Below are 15,097 nucleotides of genomic sequence, written 5' to 3'. Positions count from 1 at the left end.
AAAGAGCCCAGATACTTAAATTTGAGACAAATAAGTTAACTCCCCAACCATTATGCCTTTGTAATTTTAATATAACTATGCAGCTACAACTTTGTCTCCCAATTTTTTGTTTTAAATTCACCCAGGATGCCAAGCCTTGAGGAGAAGGTAGGACAAAACAATTTCATAATGAAAAAGTTTCTTGGAGCTTTGCAATGGTGAGAACTTTAATACTAATTTAAAAGGTGAGCTTGTAAGCTTATTGGCGACTCCCATTTAAGATATCATGAGTGACATACCTAGAGTCATGCATGTTGCTTTGAGCATTGGACTGAGCTTAGACAGCTGACTGCATTCACCAAAATCAAAATGTGTAGGGACAGGAATTGGCGAGTTTAGATCTATCCTTAAGGAAAACTGGATGAAATCACCAGTGGCAACACTAATTTCTGAAGCCATGAAGCAAATGAACAGTTAATAGATTTTCATTTGCTACGTAAGTGAAATGTAACTGCTAGTGTACTAGTTGCAATCATGCTGGCAGGTGTTTAATTGCTTATGCATATTTGAACTCCAGTTGCTTCATTAGAGAAGTTTTACTTTACCGCTGAGACTGCTGAGTAAATAGCAAGTGTCCCCAGAAGCCAGCAAAAAATTTGAATAGCTGCCAAGAGTAACTCACCGATTTCCAAAAAATAAGGGAGTAAATGTTAGTCTTGATAGGAGATTGCAGGAGGGAGGCTGGCAACAGATACAACATTTTGTTACAGGTTAGTTGGAAAACTGTGCACCATCTATTTTATTTGGTTTCTTCCTTTTCTCTCAAAATGTACTAAATACAGCATTAAAAGTCTGGACTTAGTGGCAGGAACTGCTACTGGCTCTCTGTACATTGTCAGCAGAAAAGGGTTGCTGTCTGGTAGAAGCTTTGACAAGCTCCTTGCAAAATGCATAAAAATTGAGCTCAAAAGGATTGCTAGGGTGCAATGGCTACTTACAGAAGAGTCGCTGGTGCCAAAGATGTCTCTCACATCCCGGACCGTGTGCTTGTTCTTCTTCCTCAAGGTCTGAGTGTAGGTGTTGTACCTCTTCTGTACGGCAGCAGCTTGAGTTCGGGTCAGAGTGGACAGCAGGGCTTGGCCGTCCTCTTCTTCAGCTCCCGAGATCAACGTAGACAAACCTACATCTTGCAGCCATTCTGCCTCCAGCTCACCTTCTGTGGAGGAAGAGACCGTGTTACCAGGCCTGGCACAGGAGGGAGAGGGGGCTGAAGGAAGGGAGGTGGCACGGTGGATTGCTGCCTTAGCCTTTACCTTGAGAAGACTCCACTTCCAATCTTTCTTAGGCCACAAGTGTGAATTAATTTAGTTTTATCAACATACTGTCAACTTTCAGTTTGGCAGTCTCTGCACAGGAGAGGCTTAGGAGAAGAACAGAAGAGGTATTTTTAACCTGTGCATCAACACACTCATGTGAAGAAGGCAGTGGAGTGCCAAGCTCGACACAGCAAGGTCGCAAAAAACTAACCCCTCTTTCATTCAAGAGTGTAAATCACCTCGGTTACCATTTATACCACTTTTTGTACTGGGTGAAGCCATTTTGAATGTGGAAATTAAATTTGTATTCCAATTAAAATAAGCAAAAATACTGAAGCGGTGTATACAATTGAATAATGTCTTTGGCATCTTAAATCTCATATTCAGTGTGCAAAGTCAGCTGGAAATCAGACACCCAGCGAGGATGCCACACTGAGAGAAGTATGATGCCCAGTTAGTCCAATAGTCTGTTTTGAACAAGATGATTAAGAGCCAGAGCTGCTCACTAAAGAACAAAGGCCAGGTAGGGTAGGTGTCAAAGAGGTCAGGTAGGGGTGGAAGATGCAGAAATAGCTATCCTTGCATGCCAGGTATCATCCTGATTTCTAATAATAATCAAAGACTGGCTAGCACTTTCCACCCCAGAATTTCTTGATATCTTGATTAGTGAATAATAACTTCTTGAATCCTGTTCAATACCTGCTTCTTAACTGGTTCAACATGGCAACTGGTTCCATAGTGACATTATGCACTGTGTGAAAAAGTATTTTCTTTCCTGGCTAAATCATTTAGCAACTTTAAATTTTGCCTTTTTACTTGTCTGCTTTTTAAAGTAAACAGTCGTAGTCTTTTAAAATCTCTCTTCACACGGGAGACTTTGAGGGCCTTCATTTTGGTTCTGTGAACAATCCTAGCTCAGCAATATGCTGCTTGAGACAAGACAATAATTGCATTCCATCTTTGACTGAAGAAAAGGTATTACAAATAAACATGTCAAACAGGAAATGGATTAATTTGCAGCATGTTCTATAAAACAACTAGTGAATGCACTTATTGTTCTTGTCCCAGCACTGGTCTTAATGGCAGGCTGGTATTTCCACTCTCCCTTTATTGCCTCTTCTTGACACCAGAATGCAACCAGATTGATAGATACCAGTTTGCTGTGCTTTGGCAGTTAGATACACAAAAAAGAAAATTACAGGGCTGGACCGTAAGGACAAGTGAAAGCATCTTACACATGTGCCTCCACTGACTTCATTGTTAACTGCCTTGGCTCTTTACAAAGCCCTACAAAAATACCTGCTTCTAAAACCCCTGCTCTGTGTTAGATGGGCTGTGACCAGCCCTGTATCCTGTGAAACAGTTTTTCTCTACTCAGACCCTTTCTGCATCCACAGATAGGATGACAGGTTGTTCTTTTTGCTCCTTTGTAAGCTTTGAACCAATGGTTCTTCTGCTGTCCTCACTCTTTCTAACAAGGTCTCATTTCTGTGTGCTGCTGCTCTAGCCACATCCATTCATGTTCAAGTTTCTTAATTATATTCATTTTGGCTTTCATCCTGACATATTCTTTCCAAGAATTTAGGTTTTAATCAAACTTGGCTTTCATGATGCTATGAAAAATAGTAAAGCAGACATGAAATTGTGCCTGCTTACCAGCCACCCCTCTGACTTGTTTTCTCTGGCTATTGCCCTTTTCCTGTTCCAACCACTCACAAACAATAGACTAAGAAATAACAACAACAACCAGTGGAGTAAAACTATTAAAGAGAAGGAATTTCTGCATTAAAAAACCCTCAAAATTTTATGACATATAGTTTTAAATAAGGGCTAAAAGAAAACCATGTTGTTTTACAAAACATTATTTTTATAGTGGTAGCTACTTATACAGCAAGGTCTTGATACTGTGTTTGATTCTGCTTCACCAGAAGACAAAAAGATAATCAAGAGGGTTCCCTCTGGTTGGTAATTCTCTTTTTCTCATAGAGATTGCCAGGAAAGAGGTGTGCCTTTCCTTGAATTTCGGATATAACCTCAAATAACTCACAGAATCCCAGCTTTGTAACAGTAAGTGTTAAAGCAGTTCTGCACATCACTGCCGTCTTAAATACCTCATGACTTCCTCTTCCCCTACATTTTCATCCCTTGTATCACTTGTTATGATCTTCTGTTCTTTCTTGACCTTAATTACTAACATCACCAGAGTAAGTGTGCTGATGTCTTCCCCTTGCACATGCGGTCTGGCAAAAAACAGCCTTGTGGTTTCGACAATATCAGTGGTGCCTGGCTGCTATCACCCTTTGGCTTCCTTCTTAAGGATTCTGCACCTCTTCCTCTCAAAGACAGCTCAAAAGGGTGACGAATATTTGTTTTTATTTTGCCCTGAGGACTTCCTCATTGATTTTCAGTGTTTTGATCCTCGGCAAGGAGTATTATCCTATTAGGAGCTTAATGGAATTCACTATTATTTCAAAGATTTATAATCCCAGACTGAATATATTCCTGAAGCTAATAACTAGAACAAGCACTGCCTGGTTGTGTGTGGATGTATGCAATATATATGTGTTTAAAAGAACAGTATGAAGGTAAATGAAGTGTGGAGATATATTGCATTTTACCTTGCAGTTTCATTTTTAATTCAGGACAGAGGGAAAAAAAATCAATGCAATGTAATATGGTGTAATCAGACAAAAGGTAAAATGGGACTGCAGCAGAATTTGCACTGTTGTGAAGGTTTAGCTCAGCAGTGATGAAACCGATGGAAAAGTTTCTGAGAACATGGAAAACAGGCTCCTGCATTGCCTTGTCCTACTAAGTTATCCAGCTTGGTAACTCACAGATATGTGACATTCCCCTGACCATGCAGACAAGTCAGGGACACCCAGTTCACACTGACAATCGCATGAAGAAGACACTGAGAGGTTCTCAATCTCTTTCTGGCGTATCCAAGGTAGAGAGCATGATCAGACAGGAATTTTCCCTATATGGTCAACATGATTGAGGCAGACTGCTTTTCTGCCTTCCCATAACAATAACCATAAAGCTTCAGTGTTACATCTTGCTTTATTTTTATTTGGGTCCGTAAGCCAGCACAAAGAAGTGCACTTTGGATTTAAGCTGCCAGACCATAACCCTCATGGCAGACCAAGACTTCTGGTGAACACAGGTCTTCTCCTTTTGCTTCCAGGAACTAGTTCCCTACCTGGAACTAGTGAGTGGGAGGTGTTCCCCATGGAAGCAGTATGTGGTTGGAGCTAGATACCTCTATGTGGGATACTGATCATGACTGGTTACACATTTGATTGCTTAATAAAGTAGCACCCTTTCCCCTTTTTCACCCTTCTTCCTGGTAGCAGAATTAATGACATGTCATTGCACAAGAAGGTAAGAAAAATACATCGTCATTCACGTTAATAATTGTATGGCAAGAACAGGCCATTGTTTCAAGATCTGTCCCTAGATCAGTAGTTACCAGAGTAGTGGCCATGAAAAGGGTTGCAGCAGTTATCAGTGGGTCATGACCTTAAATGAAATTCGGTTTCACCCTATAGTAACACCTGATATTTTGTGTTGCACAATATAACGCATTTGTAAGTTGGGTCATAACTGGAAAAAAACAAGAACTGCTTTTAGATATTATCAAATCATATAACACAAAGCCGCATTGCAACAAGCTAGTGCAGACTATTACATGTTTTTCCAAATACATTATGAAAAAGTAGAGGGGAAAACATTAAGGTAACAGAATGAGCTAGTAATACCTTCAGCATAATTTGTATAATTGATTAATGAATTTTGACAAGTGGGGAGTCTGAGTGATGTAGGCATACATCTATTCAGACTTATCTCTTATCTCTCCTTGAATTATATCTAAATTGGACAATCAAAGAAAGAGGCAGTTATCAAATTTCTGATAGCAGCAAACAATATCTAACTAAAATCTGCTTCAAGACTTTCATAACTTCTGCATTATATCCTATCAAAAGCCAAAAAGTTGAAAATTCCAATATACTAAATGAACTTTTTGGTACTTTTATATGCTTGGTTTATTTTATTTAATATGGGAGATGAATTTTACATTTAGTGCCTCTCTATTCTGAATTACAACATATGACTCCTCCTGAAGTACAAATAAAGTTGGTGGAAAAAAAAAACCTGCTTCAGAAGCCAATTACCAGCCCTGGGGCAAAAAATAGGTTGAATTATTGTTCCTCTCCAGTGATCTCTTGTACATTGACTGTGACATTCAGAAGTAGAGCTACAATGATCGTAGACCCAGCCTAGCACTTTTGCTTATACTGGATGACAGTAGGAAGGAGACTGGGGCATCGCTAAAGAGATGAGGCAAAGCCAAGGTGTGAGGAAGAAGTGGTGTTTATGCTCACCATCAGCAGGTTTGAACTCCAAGAGCGTTGCTTCTTCGGATCCATCTTCACTGCTCTCCTTGATGCTCTCCACTTCGCACCAGAAGTCCTCCATGGAGGTGCTGTCCATGGAGGCCTGTGAGTTGGAGCGACTGAATGCAGGAGGAGGTGCTGACTCGTTGGAAAGCATCCTGTTAATTCTTCGACAACGAGGGAGAGACTTTCTGAAAAGAGATAGAGATGAAAATAAAAATATCTTTCTATCACGCTAACTTGTACCACAAAGACAAAGCACACACTAGGGCTTCAACTGTGACCGTACCAATGAGCAGGGAACAAGATATTGGAGGCCAAGTGCACAGCTCTGGTGATCTTCATGATCTCTGTTCCAGTTATGGCTGGAAATTTATTTAACATCTAATAATTTCTCTTTTTAATATCCTTTAGTGTTTTACACCCTAGAGGGGGACTCAGTATTTCTAACTCTGATACCCATCTAATGAGACACTGGAAGCACTTTTTAACTTCTTTGTGCCTCAGTTCCTCTTTCTATCTCTTCCTGTTTGGCTTACTGGCTGAAATGGTTCTGTGCAAACTTCTTTGGGGTAAAATAATCAGACTTGGGAACCATGAAATATTTTACAAACTCATCTTGACTCTAGAAAAGAATTAAAAACTTGAAATATTTTAATTCAGAAGAATAATCACTTTTTATTTGAAAATCCTTTAAAAAATAATCAATTTCTGAAATGAAATTAGAATAAATGAAATCTTACCAAAATTTGTCTTTGAAATGAAATAGTATGTTTTAGGCCAAATAGAAGGTTTTGATCACAGGTTCAAAAAAAATTATGATTCACTAAAAATCAAATTTCAAGTGATGGTTCAATAGAGTGATGGAACCAGAACAAAGAAGTTTGTTCCTTACTCCTTTGTTCTTGTCTTTTCTCACTTTAAATTCTTGCAGCTGAAGACAGTTATACAAGTTAATACAAAATCTTGTAAAATACCTACCACAAAAGTCTTGTCTGACTTTGTTCTTTCACGTTATTATGATTGCAATACTGTAAGAAGCTTTTGTAAGTGTAATCAACAGTAATTACAGTAAACAGTAACAACCACAACAATATTTGTACAAAGGATTCAGGAGGTAACGTAATTATTGCAGAGAGCTAGACTACAGGAATTAATGGAAAATTCTGTCATAAGGTCTTCTGGCCTTCACTTATCTGAATTAATTCAAATGCAGTTTCCCTTTCTCTTCCTTTTCTTTATAGCATCATCCTGCCAACAAGCCTTTGTTTAAAACCACAGGCATCACTTTTACTCCACTAAAAAAAAAAAAAGTCACTTCCTTTTCTGTATTTCCCTCCTTGTCAAAGTTTTCGTAATGGATGTGTAAACAATATATTATTTAACAACGCCGACAGGACGTGCTTTCCCCCCTTTGCGCCGGTGCCTCTGCTGCATCCCCCCTTGCCAGAGAAGGGCTGGCTTCTTCCCCGAGGCTCCTGGAGCCTCCTCGCTTTGTCTGGGTGGTCCCAGGCCATGCCTTCTGGGTTAGGTCCGAGCCCCAGGTTGGTGCGGGGGGAGCACGGTGGAAATGATGGAGCACAACAAATCCAGCTGTGGATATTATGATCATTTTAAAAGGGCAAAACTCAGGCCTTTGCTCCTTTTTGAACACAAGAGGTGTCATACAGACTATTCAGCTACCAAACCTGCCCGTGTGCTCACGGTCAGCTGCTGGGAAGCAAAGCCTTCTGATGGGTGGCAATGTTTCAGCAGAAGAAAATGTTCTCTGGTGCTGTGGAGACACGTCTTCCAGGAAAAGAAGTGTTATCTTCAGTGTTTCTATCCTTTTTTTTCCCTCATAAACAGCAAATGATTGTTTGCTTTTAAACATAGCCCTGAAACTGTTGCTGTTTTAATTAGAACAAGCCACTATCACCAAATCTGAGAAGAATTTGTGACACAAGTGTCGTTACAGCTATTTGAGTGCTTTCCATGTAGCTATCCCTCTGGGGAGATGCAAGCTTTTCAGTTGGCTTTAGTTTGCAAACTGTCAGATGTCTGGGGTACCTGCTAAATCGTAATTACGTTAATTATGAATCTGGAAGTGGCGGCCTCTGTTTTTTGTGTTTTTTTTTTTTTTTAATTAATTCACCTTTCTTCCCTTCATCAGCAAGGGATAAAAAAAAATAATAAATGCAAGTCTCACAGGGCTTATGTATGGTGAGTTAATACTGTGCCAAACGTCCCCGAGCAGAGGTTGTAACCGGCAGAAGCAGAATACCTGAGGAACAGCCAGAAAAATCCCACTTCTTCAGCTGGGAGCTGGTGGGGACGGGGGAAACAGCTCTCGCCAGCCAGTTGCTTACTGCTGTGAAAAGCTGCGCTCTTTTGTTTAAAAGGTGATAGTGAGCACAAATAAGGAAAAAGGCAAAACTTCCTGCCACTCTTAATGGCATTTGGGGCCCCTTTTCACCGGGCGCTGTGCAAGCAGAGAGGAGAGGCCAAGGCCTGGCGTCAGGGGTGCGTATCTCCCACTCCGGCCTCCTCTGTGGCCCCAGGGGCTCTGCCTGAGCCCCCCATGCTGCTGTCCACTGAGCAATTCGTACCCCTGCTTAGTACAAACCTTCGTCAAAAATAAGTCCCTGCATCAGCTCTACAGCACAGCCTGGAGCTCCCGCACCAGCAATCTTACGAAGGAATGCTCTTGCCAGTCTGGAATCGAGCACGTGCTGGGACAAGAAGAGGGCTTTTCCCCTGATAGCATCGCTGGCTCCCATCTTTTAGTCATGGTCAGGGAATTTAAACATTTCCTGCCCTCCCAGTGTGAAGCTTGACCATGACCCTTGTGCTCTTCATGCACCACACCAGACTGATCCTTGGGCTTTGGCTCCATCAGCACTTCAGCTAGCTCAAACCAGGGCTTTTTATTTCACCATATTAGGAAGAGGGAGGCTTGGCGGGTTGTTTCTTTTCTCCCCACAGTGAGTATGCTATTTTGTAATATTACCATACCAAAAAGTTAAATGCAAAACAGACCACGTAGCATGGCAACAACTGCTGTGACAACCAGATTTACCAAGTACGTCTAAGGTTCCTGGGTAATTAATGTGCACTTACAACAAAATTAAAAGTACAGCGCTTGTTTGGAAAATCAGCTGAACAAAGTCTCCTGAGAACCTCATATATGAGGCTTGTTATCTCAGCCTGGATTAAGTCAAGCTGTGTAAAATTCCTGTAACAAGAGAGGTTAGGCAGAGGTGCTTTATCCTTATTGGTAAACAGCTGAAGTTTGCTTCCAGGTGGTCTGGTACAAACCTTCTGCAATTACTCTGAGTCCGCCTATTAAAAGCTCACACGTTTGAAAAGACCTCCAGCTGCCGTTTTGACCCATATACCTGTGGCTTTTGTCCTGGAGGAAGTGGTCTTGCTTTTATGTGATAATGGCAGTTGTCTCCGTTTCCTCCAGGCAAAGCTGCCCAAAACAGTTCCAGGGCAAAAAAAATAAATCCTACTGAGGAAGCAAAGCATATTCTTCACCACTTTTAATTCATTCTTGAAGGACACTAAATGAGCACTGACTCAGCAAGCTGCCTGCCTGTCTCAGAAACAGCTCAACAAACCTAGGTAGCCCACTGCCTGGGAACTCTCCTAGCAGATATCCTATGTTCCTGATACCTCTTTCACCTTCAGGGCTTTCTAGCCTGTTTGTTCTTTTTCTCAGTGTCTTTAGAAAAGTTTACAAGAATAATTTTTTTTTCACTGTGCATAATCTGTTGTTCTTACAGAAAATTTGAAAGGCAGCCTTGCTAGGTAAGTAGCAGTCATGAAGCTCATGCTCAGTTTCATTTGCTCCCTCACACACACGGGCAGTGGTGAGCTAATCTGAAAGGCTGACTAAATTAAACACAGGAGGGATCTCAGATCCTGGCTTGCTAGATGGAAAATACTGGGAGAGAAGGTCGAACTTTAAAGCACTGAGCAAAAATTACAGTGACTTTACCGAATGAGCTGAAATTGTTTTCAGGGTGGAATTAAAAAAAAAAAAAAAAGCCACAGACGCACAAACTCAAACCCTTTAAAAAGGAAATAAAAAGAAAGAAGAGCAAAATATACTAGAATGGCCAATGTTATCAAAGAATGCCTCTATTACTGGATATTGGTCACAGGAGAAAGGGTTAAAGAGTGCCCATGAGGAAATACATGATGATATCATGTAGAAAGCTTTCTGTGGAAAGATTTTTGCAAAGAAGCAGGGTATTTCCATGGGGCACAAGGAGACTGATTCAACTGTGTGTGACTTCGGTTTTGCTGGATGTTTTGGTGTATGTTTATAACGCTGACGAAATGCAATAGCAAACCAGGCCCACTGAACCTATATTTTATGTTCCGTATATCATGCAGAAGAGTGCTGTTCGGAGTCTGACAGCACATATTGATTTCAGGATAGCCAAGCCAAATCCAATAACCAATTCTTATCCTACCCCCAAAAGGAAGGTTTGTCAAACCACACGAAGAGCTGGCTTGGTGACATCTAATGATTGCTCACAGGCTGACTAATGATAAAGCGAGGCTTGTGTTTTCAGTTTAATTAAATAGTAAGTGGTAAAGAATCCATAAAACAAACTGGAGCAATAAAGCCATTTGGTAGCTAAAACCAGTATTTAATCCTTGTTTACACAAAGAGACAGGACACGTTACTCTTGTGAGTCATTATGCTTCATTTCATTCAGCAGGTCCTGAACCTGCTTCACCACAATTAGGCACATTTATAGGAATGGGGAAGATGAAGGAAGCAAATTCTCCTGGTCATTTTAGGAGCAAGATCCACCTTTTCATATTGCAGTCATTCTACCAGTATAGCAGCGTAATCCAGTGAAGTCAACAGTGCCTGAAAAACAGAACAGTGGCAGAGTACAGTGGTGTTTCCTGTACCCAGGTCTTTCTATTCTTCGGTTTGTCATAACAATTCACCAATTTCCGACAAAAAATAATTACTTTCTCTCTACTCAGCTCTTCCCAAATGTAAAAAAGGGGATGGTAGCTTGCATTGACAGGGAAACAAAATTTATTGCTCTTTATTAAGAGCTGTATTTTTCTCTGTTCTGAAATGTTAGGAATCGGTCATGTGCCAATATTTCTCTCTTTTTTTTTTTTTTTTATAAAGTGTATTCAAAATCCAGGCAAAGGAAGAGTCCAGCAATTGGAAGTAGTATCTTTGTGCACAGTTCACAGCACAGTTCACTCTTGCCCCAAATCTCTTGTCTTCTGGTTCCTTCCTGATGACCCTGTTCCAGCACTGTTTGCTGCCTGCTTGTTTCCTTCTTTCCGTGCTTGGTGGCTTCTGCTCACAGAAAGGGGCAAATCTCAGATGATATCCCCTCAACTCTGTCTGCACACTTCTGTTTCTGATTATCTTGCAGATGTTAGGGGAGTAGTAGGCAGTGAATCCTAAAGTTTCCCAGTCCTTTCTCTAATGTCTAGAGTAGCAAATATTTAACCTCTCATGCTCATTGATTTCACGGAGGTGTCACCCAGTCTCCCTTGTAACACAGTGAGAAGCAGAATAGTATTTTATTTCATTAATCATTTTCTCATCCTGTTGCCTAGCAAGACTCCAAAATCATATGAATCTCATTGCTCTTTGTTACAAAGCTGGGTTTGAAAAGAAGCTGAGTTATCACCTTACTGTATCGGCTAGACTTGAAAACACAGGAATTCAGTGCTTTGCATGTCTTTGTATTCTACAAAATATGCTTCTGTCAACTATTAGTTTTACCTCTAAACATGCTTTTCTGGTTCCACAAACATTTTTTGGGCCAAAAGGACTTGTTTAGTGAGTCTTAAGATTTAAAGACTTAAAAGACAAAAGACTTCTTAGATTTAAAGGAATTAAAAGAGTTTCATTTATTTATTCGTAACTCATCTGTAATTCAGCCAGGTGCTGACAGGAGTTAGGAGATTCAGCTGTAGAGTTTGGTCACTGGTGTTACGTGCCAGCTTTTAAAAATGCATTTCACCTTGGGTTCTTCAGCTCTCTCTTACGCAACTTTTTCATAAGTGGTACAGAAGTCCCCCGTCCAGAACAAGGGCCACATTGTGACCACTCTGCGGCTGAGCATGGATATTGCAGAAGAATCTCTCTCTGTTTGTGCATTTCAGTGTGAGGGCTCTCACAATCAGACCCTTTGAGCCAGGGGAGCGCAGGGAATATACTGTCTAGGTATTGCCTGCTGGCAACGATGACCTTTGGGGACATGACCCAGACCTCTCTTCCACACTGGCGATCACATCACTTCAGCACTGGCCTGATGCGATGGAGACAGTGCACTACATGGCTTCAATGCATCTGTCAAAGTCTGAAAGGACTCTATTTTGTCTTCATTCTTCTAACAAGGCTGTTCCTAAAGGGCAGCAGGGATTCCCAAATGATGAACACTAACAAGAGTACATTCTGTTAACCTTTTTTTTTTCCAAGTGAATTGGAATATTCTTTTCATATAGAGGAGGATAAGCTAGTTTTGAATGCTGAAGACTTAAGGACATGAGCAGATCATGGCAGAGTATGTTAGATGTAATTTTCAGTGTGTATGGGCAAGATAAAAAACATCTCGACATGGCCAACAGCAGGCAAAAGCTGGTTGTGAGCAACCAGTTTAAACATCTGAAACATTTTCAACACATTTTTATTGTTAGGGGTGACAAATTCTTCTGTTGTGTTGGCGCTTGCTTAAGTCAAATTGCTTTTATATGAAACAAATCCACGTATCTAGGGCAGAGCAAGGTTTTCCAGGAAGAAACATTGGCACGTGGGCCATGTACTGTAGGCTTAGGAAATCCCGTGCTTCCAGGAAACGTTTGATCTATTGTGCATGTACAGTACAAATTATTTGTGTCTGAGCATTGAAATCACTGGATGTGACAGTTCACTGTACATATGCCTCAGAGCTGATGGAGACCTCCAGGACCGTTGGGCTCACTGCACCATACAATTTATCCACTCATGTTGAGTAGATGCCTCCAAAATTTCCAGCTGTCTGGCACTCACCCAGAGAGATTGCGAGGTAGCTGAGCACCCCAAAATCCAAAGCAAACCCTTCAAATTCCACCCAGACTGAATTTGAAATCAAGACGTACGGCAACTCTGGATTTACTACAGTAACTTTCCCAATCCTTGGCATGAATGACTCAGTTAAGCCACACAGTAAGCATGAGGTAGACACATTTCATTAAAGCAGCTGCCTAGTGTCTTACCCAAAGTAGCAAACAAAGATGAAGCAGAGTCACAAGAATGAAAAGGAGAGGGGGAAGCACAAATGCACTAGATCCTGTCTAAACTCTGGTACTGCATGAAGTTTAATGCTGTTGACTCGGTCCCTCCTCAGAGAGCTATCTGTAGTAGAGAGGAAGCTCTCGCAAAAGGCGGTGGAAAAGCTGTATTTCTCTTTTGCTTCCTACTGCTCTGGCAGTGTCACTTCTAAGGTAAGCAACAGCCATGTGAGCACACCCCGGGGATAGCATCGTCTCAAGCCAACTGGAGTATATCAGGCCACTATGCATTCATGTGTGTGCAACTACAGAAACCAAGGAGGCTGGGAGGAGGAGGGTAATGTGTAGACTAATCCAGAATCTTCTCTCACAATAAAATTGATAAGCTTTCACCAGCAACTCACACTTAGCCAGACTCATTATTTATAACACAACAGGATATGGTTAAAACTGCAGGAAATGCACAGGTTCAAGAGCTCCGAAGAGGTTTAAATCATTCAACAAGCAAAGAAGCAAAGCAAGGAAAACCCACAGGGGATGTAAACTGGACAGTGTTAAAAGATTTTTGGCTCTAGAAGCACAAATGAGATTTTCCAAAGAAAAAGAAATATTAAAATAGTCATCAGAGATCACAAAACACTGAAACATAAGGGGTCAAACTTTCTATAGCTTTCAGTACAGCTTCTAAAATTGCCTGCACTTATGTGGCAATTGTGGAAGAATATGTACTTATTTTCATTTTAGATCATTCTAAAGGAGTGTCCTTTCAAGCAGCATGATTATTGTCATTAAGGAGCTCACAGTATTTATAGGACTTTCTCCCTCTGAAGCACTTCAAAAGACAAATTCATTCATTTTGCTTGAATTAAGGTAATAACATAAAGAACTGGACCATACTGTCTACTGGAAGGCATCTAATGCAACTATACACATTGCAAGTGTAAGCTCTTTAAGCGTCTGACATAATCAGTGAAGGGAGGCAGATACTTCTAGAGTGAACATGTAAACTAAACAGGAGCTCAAAGTTATGCAGTAATTCTTTGAAGATTTCCTTGTGCTTAGTTTTAAGTGAGATCCAACTGTTACTTTCTCCTTTCCTATAATTAACGCACCCTTTTAAGTAAATGTCAACACTCCACCCATTACATTTCTTTAAAAGGCTTCAGGACCTAAGCAAACAAGCAGTACTTATTTTCACGAGTTATTGGGTTTTCCTTGAAATGTGTTTTAATGTATATGGAAGGCAACAGTTGAGCTACAAAACATGAATTTGTAAACTCGCTAATGTAGTTGTTTACATTTTCGTCACAAATGGTATCAGTTGCCCTGCAATTCTCGAGAATACTTTTTGAACATTGTGCTTAATGGTATTCACAGGACTGGACTGAACCTTTAAAGCTAAGTAACACACAACTTTTAAAACTGCTTTATTGAAAAAAATCCTAATGTGGTGAAGATACTCTTGAATATTTTGACAGAGTGGGGAGCAACTTCACATTGTCACTATAAAAATCTTGGATCAGATTCTCAGATAGTTATAAACTGTTACAACCCCACTGGCTTAATTTATCCCTTATGTTTAAATTCAGAACGTCCTTCTTTGTGGTACTGCTAATGTTGAAGTTATTACAAATCACAAAAATTTCATAAGCAAATATACTTCTCACCATTTAGATTTTTCTCAGCAGCTCTGGGTTGGCTGTCAGGCAATTCTGAAGTCTCAGCTTGTATTTTCCATGGCGTATTGTACTTTGTGGCATACTGAATCAGTCAGAAGGAATGAAAAATTTGCTGGAAAATGCTGTAGCCAAATAAAAATCAAGATGTGTGCATAATTCTATTTTTTGCTTCTCAAGCACATTGGTAAAGACTGTATGTGTTACTTTGGAAAGAGTCCCAAATTTGCTGAAAAGACTGTTCTTTTGTTAATGAGACTGCTTAATAAAGCAGTGTAGATAAAGAATGTGCAATGAAAAAAGATTAATAACAGAGAATATCTTAAAGCACTATGTTCCCATTTTTATCTGAAGAAAAATGGTTGTGCATCAGCTGGAAACTGATGGAAAGTACATCAACATGGAAACTCTTGTCAATGTCCTGAACAGTCTGCGACTTTATTCTGGATGACTTGAGGCAGCATAAGGCCTCACCTCTATC

The 15,097-nt window shown here is 40.4% G+C and overlaps 1 protein-coding gene across 1 annotated transcript in view; it reads right to left on the bottom strand.

Annotated features, from left to right (window-relative positions):
* The window catches only part of ARHGAP28 (Rho GTPase activating protein 28), a 72,408-nt gene that overhangs the window by 25,025 nt on the left and 32,286 nt on the right, over nucleotides 1-15,097 (bottom strand). Inside the window, exons 2-3 of the mRNA XM_009879977.1 lie at nucleotides 5,681-5,883; nucleotides 978-1,195 (exon numbers count right to left, since the gene is read on the bottom strand). Of these exons, the coding sequence (XP_009878279.1) occupies nucleotides 978-1,195; nucleotides 5,681-5,883 (421 nt within the window). The remainder of the gene's footprint in view (nucleotides 1-977; nucleotides 1,196-5,680; nucleotides 5,884-15,097) is intronic.

The sequence above is a fragment of the Charadrius vociferus genome, unplaced genomic scaffold (assembly GCF_000708025.1).
Source record: "Charadrius vociferus isolate BGI_N301 unplaced genomic scaffold, ASM70802v2 scaffold202, whole genome shotgun sequence".
Lineage (NCBI taxonomy): Eukaryota > Metazoa > Chordata > Aves > Charadriiformes > Charadriidae > Charadrius > Charadrius vociferus.
This window is presented reverse-complemented; position numbering and strand designations above follow the sequence as displayed.